The 13,753-nt window shown below is 37.2% G+C and overlaps 1 protein-coding gene across 1 annotated transcript in view; it reads right to left on the minus strand.

The window, feature by feature from the left end:
• Positions 1 to 13,753, minus strand: part of cntn3a.1 (contactin 3a, tandem duplicate 1) — an 82,557-nt gene that overhangs the window by 46,168 nt on the left and 22,636 nt on the right. The window contains exon 5 of the mRNA XM_052594266.1: positions 1,879 to 1,974. Within this exon, the coding sequence (XP_052450226.1) occupies positions 1,879 to 1,974 (96 nt within the window). The remainder of the gene's footprint in view (positions 1 to 1,878; positions 1,975 to 13,753) is intronic.

Consider the following 13,753-nt stretch of genomic DNA (forward strand, 5'->3'; position numbering starts at 1 on the left):
GTAAGGGGCTTTGTGGAGATCAAGCACCATCATCCACTCGGTTCTAAAGAAAAAATCTGAAGACTGGATGCACCTATTGCCTATTTATACCCGTATGCATGGGGAGTGGCTCAGGTATGCAAAATCCACTAACAAAATTCCATTGTCTTAAAGACAGAGAGGATTGGGCCACCTAAGTGAACCCCACATGTCATCAAAACATTAATTGTAGTGACTTGACAGATAGGGAACCACTTTTATACTTAAACATTCAAAGCGTGTTGTGTGTTTTTAATGCATTGAAAACATTACCCTACATTTGACTTCTTAAACAAATTTTCTTATAGGGAAATTACACTGCTTATAAGCTGCCTCACATTTCAGTAAATCAACTCTGTTGCCCTTATTTTGCACGTCCATGTAATGACCTTTCCTGTGGACCTTTTGAAAGTGCCCAGTTCTTTACTGAGTATAACATGTTCTGTTCATAAAAAATGTCCACAATCTAAGTGACAACATACTGTAAAAAGGTTGTATTAATCAGTCTGTTTAGGGTTTCTTAAGTGTGGTCACTCATTGAATTAACAGCAAAGAGCAAATACAAAAAAAGTTTGCCATGCATAAAATTGAACTTGTGCTCTGTAGTGTGAAACTTAAGAGCACTAAATCAGCAGTGGGAAAGGAGGTCATATTTGTTTATAATGTTATATGGGCAGTGAGGTTGAAAAGCCTTTATACTGTGAGCTTATTACAGAGGACCATAATTGCTGGCCTAGAGAAAAGTCTCTCTAAACAGGTAACATCTGCACATATGATAACTACGAGGCAAAACATAAAGATCATGAATTAGAATATTGTTAAACATGTTGAATTATGACTTTTGTCATTCTAATAAAGACCAAATATAAATTGATACTATATGTCCTGTGTTGCATACATTTTCTATCATTATGTAGAATTATATCATACATATAGGGGTGTTGTACAGTCAGTCAGTTATTATCATAAAATAAACTGGTGTACCAGGGCTTATAACCACAAAGGGTTTTATTTAGCAATAATGTAAGAGAAGTTAATTACATAGCCACTTAAATAATTAAATAGGCATAAAATATTAATTTGTTTAGAAATTTTGTAATGTTTGAAAATAAGTAAATAATTGTAAATAATACAAAATACATTAATATTGTATAATAGTAGCACACCTATGTATAAAATTGGTTGCCTGTTGCAATATGTCATTGCATTGTATTGCATTGCGTTTTATTTAATTTAATTACATTAAATTCCCCTTGTGGGGGAAGTTGTGGCCTAATGGTTAGAGAGTCGGACCAGTAACCCTAAGGTTGCGGGTTTGAGTCTTGTACCGGCAGAGATTGTAGGTGGAGTGAGTAAATTTCTCCCACCTTCAATACCATGATTTAGGAGCCCTTGAGCAAGGCACCAAACCCCTAACGGCTCCCTGGGCACTGCAGCAAAAAGCCCACTGCTCTGGGTGTGTGTTCACAGTGTGTGTTTTCAATGAGTGTGTGCACTTTGGATGGCAGAGCATTAAATCTGAGTATGGGTCATCATACTTGGCCACATGTCATGTCACTTTCTTTCACTTTCAATATAGTGGTCATTCAAGAGTGAAGTGTACACTGAAAAATCACATAACTTACTAATCGGAATTAAGCATTCTGAAGAGCCATGTGGTACATTTTGTCAATACATTGGCCATATCCAATGACCAATAAAGGTGCTGTATGTAGGATTGACACAGAGTGGTAGAACTAGGTATTGGAGTCCAAATTCAAAATATTGGAGAGGGTTTTATTTTTATGTTTTAGTAGAGTCAAAAATGTATCAAACTTATCAAAATCAGTTGGCCAGCAAATAGACAATAAAACGCCTCACCTCCCATATGTGCAGGAGGGCCACAGAGGAGAACCACACCTTGGCCCTCTCTGACACTCACTGGACTTCTCCTCTTGGTTTTAAACTCCTCCAGATCTATTAGAAAAACAAATGTCAGACAGAAAAGAAAGAAATAATCAAAATTGGTAATATATAACAATGTAATCTAGACTGAGTTTATACCCTCATTGATATCAATGGCTTGTTTGATGGACTGAGTACATTTTACTTTAATAACAATTACATTTAATGATATTGTATACTGTTTCAAACAAATAGAAAACAATGAAGTTTGCAATCTATATCCAACAAAATCAATTCATACAAAACTGAATTTATCTACAGGTACTTTTGTCCTACAGCTCTTAAATCTCATTCAGGTTTGCCTACACTCAGGTTTGCCAGTGATGTCAAATGACATTAGTTCTTCTGAGTCTCATAAATGATCACTATGGCTTCAACTCCTTTTTTTGCCATCAACAAATGTTGGGACAAAAGTTGTGTACTCTATTCCAGTCTTAAATTATGCTTTTGTATTCAACAGAATAAAGCACATCAAACAGATTTAGAATGAGTGCAAATGATCAGAGAATTTTTCTATTTGTGTAAATTATGAAGTTGATAAACAACTAAACTCCACTTTTATTCTTCATTGTTTTAAAAAACCAATGAAGATAAAGATAATGAAAAATAAACCAACAAATAAAGTATTTTATAGCTTTATTCTTTAATTTGTGAGCATCTTACACTTTATTCTGTGAAGGGAACAAAGATGGAGGTTGTGTTTGCCTCACCTGCACTAAATTCAGCGAGGGGATTGTGTCTAGAGGACGACAAATTCAAACAGAATATGCATAAACAACACATCCACTTAAAACACCACAATCCTTACACCCCTCCATGACACAAACTGTTTCGACACCATCCACAAAGCAGGGTATGATCAGGCTTTAAAGCATTTCTCTGTATTTTCTCTGTATGTCAATTTTTTTTATACCCACACAAGTTCCACCGAACTACCCACATCAAGAAAAGTTTTCTTCCAGAATGTTCAGTTGACAAATTTTTCAGTTCACATTATCATTATAGAGTCCTTACAAGACATGTCTGTAAGGCCAAAATAAATAGTACGACAACTCTCTGCTATACATATGCAATAAAATCATCTGCTCTTCAGATACTGTACATATAAAACATTCATCAAGAGAAAGACACACTCCACTGCTTTTAATGGGCTTCTCGGTTATTAACTATACATTGTGTTGTATTCATTGCTCTCAGCAAAGTAAACACCATAAGCCCTTGTGAAGCTGCAGGGACTGAAAACTGTATTGTATCTACAGTAATGAATTTGTGACTTGTAAAAGACAGGGTGATGGAAAATGCTTATTCTAGCATCTCCATAATAATACCATAACAATGAATTTGAAAAAGCCAAGAGGTTAAGTGTACCAACATACTACTTCAACATTCAAATTATGTTTAATATAAAACTAATTAGCAAAAATGTAAAGCATATTTAAGTGTAATTCTGGAAATGTATTAAATCAATAGTAAACAGACACAGGACAGGGCTGCTGATGGGATGTAGGGAATGATTTTTGGAGAGTATACCCCCCCCCCCCCACACACACACAATCTAATAAATGTTCATGTGACTAATCGCAAGTAAGATTTCTATACTTTGAGGATATCTCTTTTAAAGCCCCACAAAATGATATGAACTAATAGGCTCTTTAACCTATTCATAGGTTTCTTAGTACGTGAAAGTATGTACAAGTACAAAGACTTGTTTATATGGAGGTAGGTAGTCCAGGGAGTGGAATCAGTTTAGAGGCTTTTGGAGAATCAATCGACCATGACCAGGATGCAGGTGTAGAAGTCGGACCTTTGCAGGTCAGTGATATAGTCGACTCCGATGTGGGACCAGGGTCGGCAAGGTTAGTAGAACCAGTTAACCATGAGGAAGATGATGACTTGTTTTTGATATGGCGCAGACTAAAGAACCCTTGACAAATTGGGAGACATTCTGTACAATGTTCAGCCACCAGTACCTGAGAGGGTATGCTTGCCGCCCGGATGTCCAGAGCCTGGAGACAAATGGAGCAAATCTAGAAAGGTAAGGCGGAGAGTTGATGGAACATACATTTTACCTTCTGGACCTCCCGACCAAGCAGGTTCTGTGAGTGTGGCTTGTCGAATGTCCTTATCAAGATACCATTCAATGGGACTTAAGATCAGGGCTACAGGGAGAATGGTTTCTGGTGCTGTGTGGTCTTGCAAGGGTTGGTGAAGACGGGAAAGAGCATCAGCATGGGAATTCTGGGTCTCAGATCGGTAGGTGACTGTAAATTAAAGCGAGTGAAGAAGAACGCCCAATGGGCCTGCCGAGGATTCATAGGTTTAGCATCTCGTAAGCACTCTAGATAGTGGTGGTTAGTAATGAGCTGGAAAGGATGGATGGCTCCCTCCAGGTATTGTCTCCACTCCTCCAGTGCAACAACTCATGGTTTCTGATGACATAGTTTTGTTCCGCCGGGGATAGCTTGCGGGAGAATTATGCACAGGGATGTAACTTAGGTGGCTCTCTGCTATATTGAGACGGCACCGCTTCGACACCTACAGTTGATGCGTCAACCTTTACGATGAACAGCTTCTGAGGATCGGGGTTAAAAAAGCTTCTTTGGGCCTCTGGAGGCCAGGAGAGAGTCTAGAGTCTATTGTGGAACATAGAGGTGAGTTTTGCAGTGATCATGGTGAAGGAATGGATGAAACCGCGATAGAAGTTGACAAAACCTTGAAAGCACTTTAATTCTTTCACTGATGAAAGTAAGGGCCAGTCACAAATTACTTTGAACTTGTTGTCCATCTGTACTCCTTGAGGGGAGATGACATACCTAGGGACTGGATAGTAGCCTGGTGGAACTCTTCTCCAGCTTGAGGTATAGGTGGTATTCTCTCAGTTTCTGAAGGACCAGCTCCACATAGTGGCGATGCTCGGCCAGGTTCTGTGAGTAGATGAGGATGTCGATGTAGACAATTAATCAGTGGAAAAACTCCCAGAACATCTCATTCATGAATCCCTGGAAGACAAACAGTGAGTTGGACAAACAGTGAGAATAACTAGCCCATATTGCCTCACCCTATACTCATAGTGGCCAGTAGATGGGCATCTTCCATTAATCTCCAGGGCAGATTCAAATGAGGTTGTGTGCACTTCGCAGGTCCAGTTAGGAGAAGATGTAAGCTGTAAGCTCCAGGAAGTTCCTCGAGGACAGCCAGAACTAGAGGTAATGGATATGGATACTTAACCGTCTGTGAATTCAGGGTCCTGTACTCAGTGCCTGGTCATAAGCCTCCATCCTTTTCACAGCTGGCGAGGTGGAAGGACTGACGGAAAGCCTTCTTGATATATTCCTCCATAGCAGCTTGCTCCAGGATGGACAGTGGATACACTTTACCTTTCAGGAGTTCAGCTCCAGGCAGTAGGTTGATTGCACAGTCCCATGGCCTATGCGGTGGTAACTTGGAGGTGGCCCGCTTACTGAAGATGTCTTGGAATGCCCGGTTTTGTGGAGGTATGCAGGTTTTGGCATGGGGCTCTCCACACTGGTAAAACAAATATGGATCTGAGACCTGGTAGATGGAAAATTTTGGGTCAGGCAGTGATGGAAACAGTATTTACTCCACCGTAGGACCTCATTGCTCTTCCAAGCCAAGTGAGGAGAATGTTGAGTGAGCCACAGGCATGACTGAGCACATCGGCAGTGGACTGCTCCAGCACCAAAAATGAGAGGACTTCCTTGTGCAGGCACCCGACATGGAGCATGATGTTAGGGGAGCAGTACCTAACCTTGTTTTGGTTTCACAGTATTTCACAGTTATTTTTTAAAACCGGAGCTCTTTTTACGCAGTTTAGCCATTTGTCCACAAGCAAATGCATTTTCAAAAACTCTGGTTGCAGTGTTATCGTGTAGACAGGGAAAGTTTTTGGCTTGTGATGTCAGAGTCTGTGCTGTTATCTATGCCTACTGGAAACTTTTTCAGGCTTCTGTTTGGCCAACATGGCATTACAGTTGAGATTATATCGCCTTTGTTGGTTTGGCGTGCTCCTGACAGTGCTTTATAGCTTGCGTTTTCTTTTTCGTGTGAACTAAAAAAAAAAAAAAACGGAAGAAGGAAAAATACCTGTGTATGTGGGGACATGGCCTGAGAAGTTTTAACTGAATATAATAACTCAATATAATAACTCTACTTATCCTTCGATAAAATAAACAAATTTGGGAACATAGTACTTGGCCACTGGAGTCCATTGTTTGGAGCCATAATTTTCAGATTAAACCAGCACTGCCCTAGGCATACTGGAAAATATGAAGCAGGAGAAATATCTCATTTGATTATTATGTAGGCATCTCATTTAATGCACTACTGTTTGTTAAACAGTTTCGGTAACTGAAGATGTACTGATATTAAAATAATTATTTTCATGTTATGGCTAATAACAGAAGAATGGACAATATAAAAAAAATAACATTTTGTCTAAACAAATTAAAAATAATAATAGTTATAATAATAACAAATAAATAAATTATTAATTTAAATAATTATTTTTAGGGATCAACACATACAGTTTTGTTCAAAATAATAGCAGTACAATGTGACTAACCAGAATAATCAAGGTTTTTAGTATATTTTTTATTGCTACGTGGCAAACAAGTTACCAGTAGGTTCAGTAGATTGTCAGAAAACAAACAAGACCCAGCATTCATGATATGCACGCTCTTAAGGCTGTGCAATTGGGCAATTAGTTGAAAGGGGTGTGTTCAAAAAAATAGCAGTGTCTACCTTTGACTGTACAAACTCAAAACTATTTTGTACAAACATTTTTTTTTTCTGGGATTTAGCAATCCTGTGAATCACTAAACTAATATTTAGTTGTATGACCACAGTTTTTTAAAACTGCTTGACATCTGTGTGGCATGGAGTCAACCAACTTGTGGCACCTCTCAGCTGTTATTCCACTCCATGATTCTTTAACAACATTCCACAATTCATTCACATTTCTTGGTTTTGCTTCAGAAACAGCATTTTTGATATCACCCCACAAGTTCTCAATTGGATTAAGGTCTGGAGATTGGGCTGGCCACTCCATAACATTAATTTTGTTGGTTTGGAACCAAGACTTTGCCCGTTTACTAGTGTGTTTTGGGTCATTGTCTTGTTGAAACAACCATTTCAAGGGCATGTCCTCTTCAGCATAGGGCAACATGACCTCTTCAAGTATTTTAACATATGCAAACTGATCCATGATCCCTGGTATGCGATAAATAGGCCCAACACCATAGTAGGAGAAACATGCCCATATCATGATGCTTGCACCTCCATGCTTCACTGTCTTCACTGTGTACTGTGGCTTGAATTCAGAGTTTGGGGGTCGTCTCACAAACTGCCTGTGGCCCTTGGACCCAAAAAGAAAAATTTTACTCTCATCAGTCCACAAAATGTTCCTCCATTTCTCTTTAGGCCAGTTGATGTGTTCTTTGGCAAATTGTAACCTCTTCTGCACATGCCTTTTTTTTAACAGAGGGACTTTGCGGGGGATTCTTGAAAATAGATTAGCTTCACACAGACGTCTTCTAACTGTCACAGTACTTACAGGTAACTCCAGACTGTCTTCGATCATCCTGGAGGTGATCATTGGCTGAGCCTTTGCCATTCTGGTTATTCTTCTATCCATTTTGATGGTTGTCTTCCGTTTTCTTCCACTTCTCTCTGGTTTTGCTCTCCATTTTAAGGCATTGGAGATCATTTTAGCTGAACAGCCTATCATTTTTTGCACCTCTTTATAGGTTTTCCCCTCTCTAATCAACTTTTTAATCAAAGTACGCTGTTCTTCTGAACAATGTCTTGAACGACCCATTTCCTCAGCTTTAAATTGCATGTTCAACAAGTGTTGGCTTCATCCTTAAATAGGGGCCACCTGATTCACACCTGTTTCTTCACAAAATTGATGACCTCAGTGATTGAATGCCACACTGCTATTTTTTTGAACACACCCCTTTCAACTAATTCAACTAATTGCCCAATTGCACAGCCTTAAGAGCGTGCATATCATGAATGCTGGGTCTCATTTGTTTTCTGAGAATCTACTGAACCTACTGGTAACTTGTTTGCCACGTAGCAATAAAAAAATATACGAAAAACCTTGATTATTCTGGTTAGTCACATTGTACTGCTATTATTTTGAACAATACTGTATGAACATTATGAAAAATAAATAAACAAACACAAATAAACATACACACACAAAATTTTAATTTTACAAGAAAATACTGTTTCAGTCTTTTTACTTAAAAATTTCAGATGGAATTCAGTATGTTATCTGTTATTTTTATATGTTTTATAGGTTTATTACCAATTTCTGAGTAAAACTTATTTTATTACTTATATTATTATTATTTTCTTATCAGTGTGAACAAAACAGAGTATTGTTTTACAGACATTGTTTTATTTGTACAATTTGTGAAATTGAAGTTAATTTAAAGTAAAGTAAATTTAAGTAAATCCTATTTAAATTTAATTTGCTTCAATGTCACTCAAGTTGGCACCATTTCCAAAATAAATTTAGTATAATTCTTGGAGTCATTCTGAAGGTTAGACTTGCAAACAATATTTTGAAACAACTAGAATTTATATCTGCACCCTGGAGAAGCTTAAGACCTTCACAGATTGTACTCTGCTGTCTCCAGTCACCAAAAATATATAGGGTTGAGTCCATGAGCTATAGTGGACCACACAGAAGATTCTCTCCAGGGTAGCAGTGGAAATACACTGCAGCTTTAGTGATTTAACACTTTAATGGTTTGGTCTTAGATTTATAAGTCTAAAAATGTCCATTTCTCAAGTAAACATCTACTTTTGACATTCAGAGCAGTTTTAATGCAGAAAGCATGGATCGCTGTGGCTCAAATGCAATAGCCTTGCCTTTTCACCACAAACTCTTAAAGGTGCAAGATGCAAAAATCACTTTTATAAGGTGTTTGAACACAATTGTGTGGCCGCAGTGTGTGAAAACAACCAGCCTATGATGGTGAAAATCCATTCACTCATTGTTTCATAGTTCCAATAAGTCATAAACAGTCTCTCCACACAAGCAGTTCCGGGTTTGTCAATACTACAACGTCATACTTAGGGAAAGTCCTACCCATTTGTGATGCTCTCTGCCCTATTAGCATAAACACAGCCCTGAGTTAGAAGCAGCGGTCTGCATTACTGTTTTCTTGCTGTAGCTGCTGGAGATACAATGTCAGTGCCAGAACCATTAAAAGTGTTGTGTGGTGGGATGCAACGACGAACATAGGAGTCTCCACAGACCGCTCATGACATGGTGGTTAAATTAAATTTTCAATAAATGGAAAACTCTTATATGTTTGTGCAACCATCTTACACTGGACTGCCTCACAAATGAGGGTCAGTTCAGCGCTGGAGTTGTGCAATGATTGCTTCTGAAAGAGGGATTGATACCAACGCTTGTTGTGCAAACATCCAGACTACAGACAAAATAAGCATCACAAATCATATTTTTTTTTTTTCCAAAAGAGCTTCTTGGCTCTCTGTAAGGCTAATGCTGCTAAGCTACCATTGTCTCTGCCTGTTTTCACTAATGCTTCCTTCATGTGCTACCACAATGATCGTAAATAGGATTTTGGTAGTTAAAAGGAATGTGAGGTCAGTATAACATGGTCACTACTAGTTGCACTGCAACACCAGTATGCCCATGAGCATGAGCTCTTAAAGCTCATCATTCTTCTGAAAAGGGAAGCGGAAGCAGCAGCTCATTTTAAACACAAAAAAAACACAGCATTTTGACTCATACCCTAAAAGTGGCAAATTCAACAAGTTATAAAAAAAATATCTGTGGGGTATTTTGAGATAAAACTACACACTCTGGGGACATCAGAGAACAATTTAAAATATTGTATCAATGCATTCTATGGCACCTTTAATGATACAAAACATTAAATAGTTTACCAAAAAAGTTTACCATTAAATATCCCTTTCCCAGCTACAAATTTTTCATGTTCTGGGAATGTTTTCAGCGGCAAGTTTTATTTTAGTTCCCAGAACGTTCTATTAAAAGGTAGGATAACATTCTCCAAAAACATTCTAAAAATGTGTATTGATAACATTGTTAGAACATTGATAACCATGTTAGAACATCCTCTAACATTCTTATAAAGCTCCCCATGCTAGATGGGGCTCAGAAGTCAAATGTTGGTTGAAAGTGAAAACCCAACCTTTGTTTGTTGTCAAACTCCAGCGTAAATAACTTCAAAAACAGTATTACCAATTTAATTTATTATAAACAAGATTGACTATTTCTGTCATAAATATAAAAAAGTTCTTATACAGATTAACAGAGGTGTTGATGGTTTATTGAAAATAATAGTATAGTTTGACGTCACCATTATGGTGATCAGTACATAGGCAGTATGAGTCTTTTCAATGTTACTTTTTGTTAACTGCTGTAACTATATTTGTTACGGCGAAAAAAGTGAGAATTTAAAAACATCATCAGGTGATGTGGGTTACTTGCTGATGTTAAAAATTCTGTCATGTAACAATCTGTTGAACTGGTTTTATCTGGAGTATAGTCTATGCTATTAATTTACTGCAAGTGACTATAGCAAATGTGTTGCAACACATAGGATCCTGCAAATTTATATCATATACATTTTTGTCTATTCTTTTTAAATTACTTTTTTCATGAACCTCTTTGTAACCCAGAATGCTTAGCTACACACAGTGGTGTCAAAAGTATTGGCATTCATTACTCAAGTAGAAGTATAGATACTAGGGTTTAAAAAAGACTTTTGTAGAAGTTGAAGTATCAACTCAAGATTTTTACTCAAGTAAAAGTGTAAAAGTACTGGTTTAAAAAACTACTTAAAGTATAAAAGTAAAAGTAATGTAAGGAAAGAAATGCCATTAAGAACAAACGCAGGGGCCTATTGTGCACTACCCCACCTCTTAAAAAAAAAAAAACATTTTTCTAAAGGCCATAATGACTATAATGTTATATTAAAATGTTCATGTTGAAAAATTTGAACGCATTTTAGAACAATGCAAATACATTAAAGAGCTAGAGATATGATAACTAGCTGCCTATAAGTATTGTTATGGTGCAAAAAGTCAAACTTCAGAGGCATGTCATCAATAGCCTTTAATGGAATGTAAATGTACATCCAAGCTTAGCTGCAGGAATCTGCGAGTGCAATGGACAAGAACTTTAGTGCAGGCTTAGTAACAATTACACTTGTATGGTTTGTCTATATACAATAAACATTATAGTGCTGTCAAAATGAATGATTTATCCAAGTGATTAATCAAAAACTAAAAATGAAAAATAACTAATAATCCTGATACCTTCTTGATTGATAGCTTCTTGTATTCGGTTCATACGTCTGCTATGTCCAGTGTTCGGGGGGTAACGATTTATAAAGTTGGTATAGCCTACTTATCACAACATTGTCAATTGCGTCATCAATCGCAAACGATAATTTATTCAAAAGTCTCTCTACCGAACTACCTACAATAGCTTAGTTTGTGGAGGATGAAGAGAAAGCACTCATTTGGTAAATGAGCCAGTGAGAAATAATAACTTTTAAGTAGGGTCCAGTGACTTTTCGATACTTTTATAATGGTATCGGTGCCTAAACCGATACTTAAAGCTGCGGTAGGGAACTTTTGACGCTCTAGCGGTTAATAAACAGAACTGCTTGCGTCTTGCGGAAGAAAATCGTAGCCAGAACTAATTCTTTCTGTTTATGTCTATGAAGAATCACAAAGGTACTGGGTTACTCCGCCGCGGTATCCCAGAAGCAATCTAAAATAGTCCGAATATAAACACTTATTATAGGTGCACCCTAGTGATTCAGTACAAGCCAAAAACACGGTTTGGAAAATGGATTTATGGTGTACTCGCTTATTATATACATTTTTCTACATTTTGAACACAAACAAAGTTACGGACCACAGCTCTGATTGGTTGTTTCTTACCTGGAGCGGATGACTTTCTGCAAATGGCAATAGGAGCACTGGGAGGAGCCAGAGGAGCTTGATTTTTTTTCACAGATTATCTGTCTCATATTCTACTGTCAGGACATAATGACAGGTTTAATAAATATGTAAAAAATATTTTTTTTTTTTTACAAAAGTTCCCTACAGCACCTTTAAAAAAAAAGAACCACAAAAAAAACTATGGATAACATTAAAGAACATTAAAAATATTAAAAATAAATCCATAGCTTTCAGCTTGGATGCTCTCATTTCCCAAGTTGTGCTTCCCTTAATTTAAGGCTAATAAATGTATTTCACAATCTGTGTCATTATTTAATACAAAAGCACACATAATGTTTCTACTGTATCTCTGTCACTCACTCTGATATTTAGTTAAGATGAGTGCTGTCTGTCACTGTCTTTAATCAGTTCTGTGAATTACTGTATGCTCATTCTTTATAAAGTAGCACCAATGTCGTTTTTAAAATACAGTACTGTGCAAAAGTCTTATGGAAAAGAAAAAATAGTATTTTCACCCCAAAAAAAGGGTTTTAAGCCAGTTATGTATATCTTTTGCTGCAGTGTGTCAGTAGGGGATAACAGTTTGCCATTAATTTTAATAATAATCTAGTGCGATTTTGAATGCACAAGCAGTTTGACAACTGATATTTTCTACTGACACACTACATCAAAATATATAAATAGCCGAACACCATTCTTTTAAGTGAAAATACTAACGTGCCTAAAACTTTTGCACAGTAGTGTATTTATAAAGTACGTATGATTAAATTAAGTATATTTAAATAAGTGTAATTAAAGTATGTGTTAGTTCATATGTGTTAAGGGCTAGATTTTCGCTGGAGGAAACGGCTGAGACAAGCGATAACTTTACAGTAGATGAGAAACCGACTGCTCCCGTGACCTTTTGTAAACTGTATTTATGACAAAGAACTGCACAGATACAGATATTCTAACAATCTATCAATAAACACACACCTTGTGTCCTCTGTCTCTGTTTGAGCTCACGCTGCTCCGCCGCGGTCTGCGGATTGAAGAGCGCGCTGAAAGACGGGAGGCGAGCGGTCTGACGCCGGTTTCATTTGACATTTAAATGGACTGACTCTGACTCCATCCGGATGGCGCGATTTATCTGGATAGTTTTTTTTTTTTTTGAATGATGACAAGCCGGAAAGAAAACAAGCCGAAATGAAATAGCAGTAACGAAGCTATTTTTTTAAATGTAAGGAGTAGAAAGTACAGATACTTGCGTGAAAATGTAAGGAGTAGAAGTAAAAAGTCGGCTGAAAAAAAATTACTCAAGTAAAGTATAGATACCCCAAATTTCTACTTAAGTACAGTAACGAAGTATTTGTACTTCGTTACTTGACACCTCTGGCTACACAAAGACCTGAAGAATTAGTGTATGAATCTCAAAAATGGTGACATGCTTCATGCCGCAATGCATTCTGGGTGCCATGGATGAGTTTTGTATGATGTACCCAGAATACATTGCTGCATGAAGCATGTCACCATTGTTGAGAGTCATACACTGAATCTTGATGTTTGTGTGACAAAGAATTTTTTTTTCTTGAATTCTTGAAATTATCTGCTTTAAATGTAGCTGGGTCTCAGGCTGTCGACCCATTGAGTCACTTTAATAAATAATACCAACTAACACCATACATTAGACTGGGTGAAACCATGTAACCAGACCACATATGTGGTGATGTCTTATCCATCAGCAAGCAATCAGCGTCATCCACATGTCCTCTTGCTGTTTTTGCCATAATAAAAAATACAGCAGCTAAAGATCAAC

The sequence above is a fragment of the Carassius gibelio genome, chromosome B23, assembly GCF_023724105.1.
Source record: "Carassius gibelio isolate Cgi1373 ecotype wild population from Czech Republic chromosome B23, carGib1.2-hapl.c, whole genome shotgun sequence".
Classification (NCBI taxonomy): Eukaryota; Metazoa; Chordata; class Actinopteri; order Cypriniformes; family Cyprinidae; genus Carassius; species Carassius gibelio.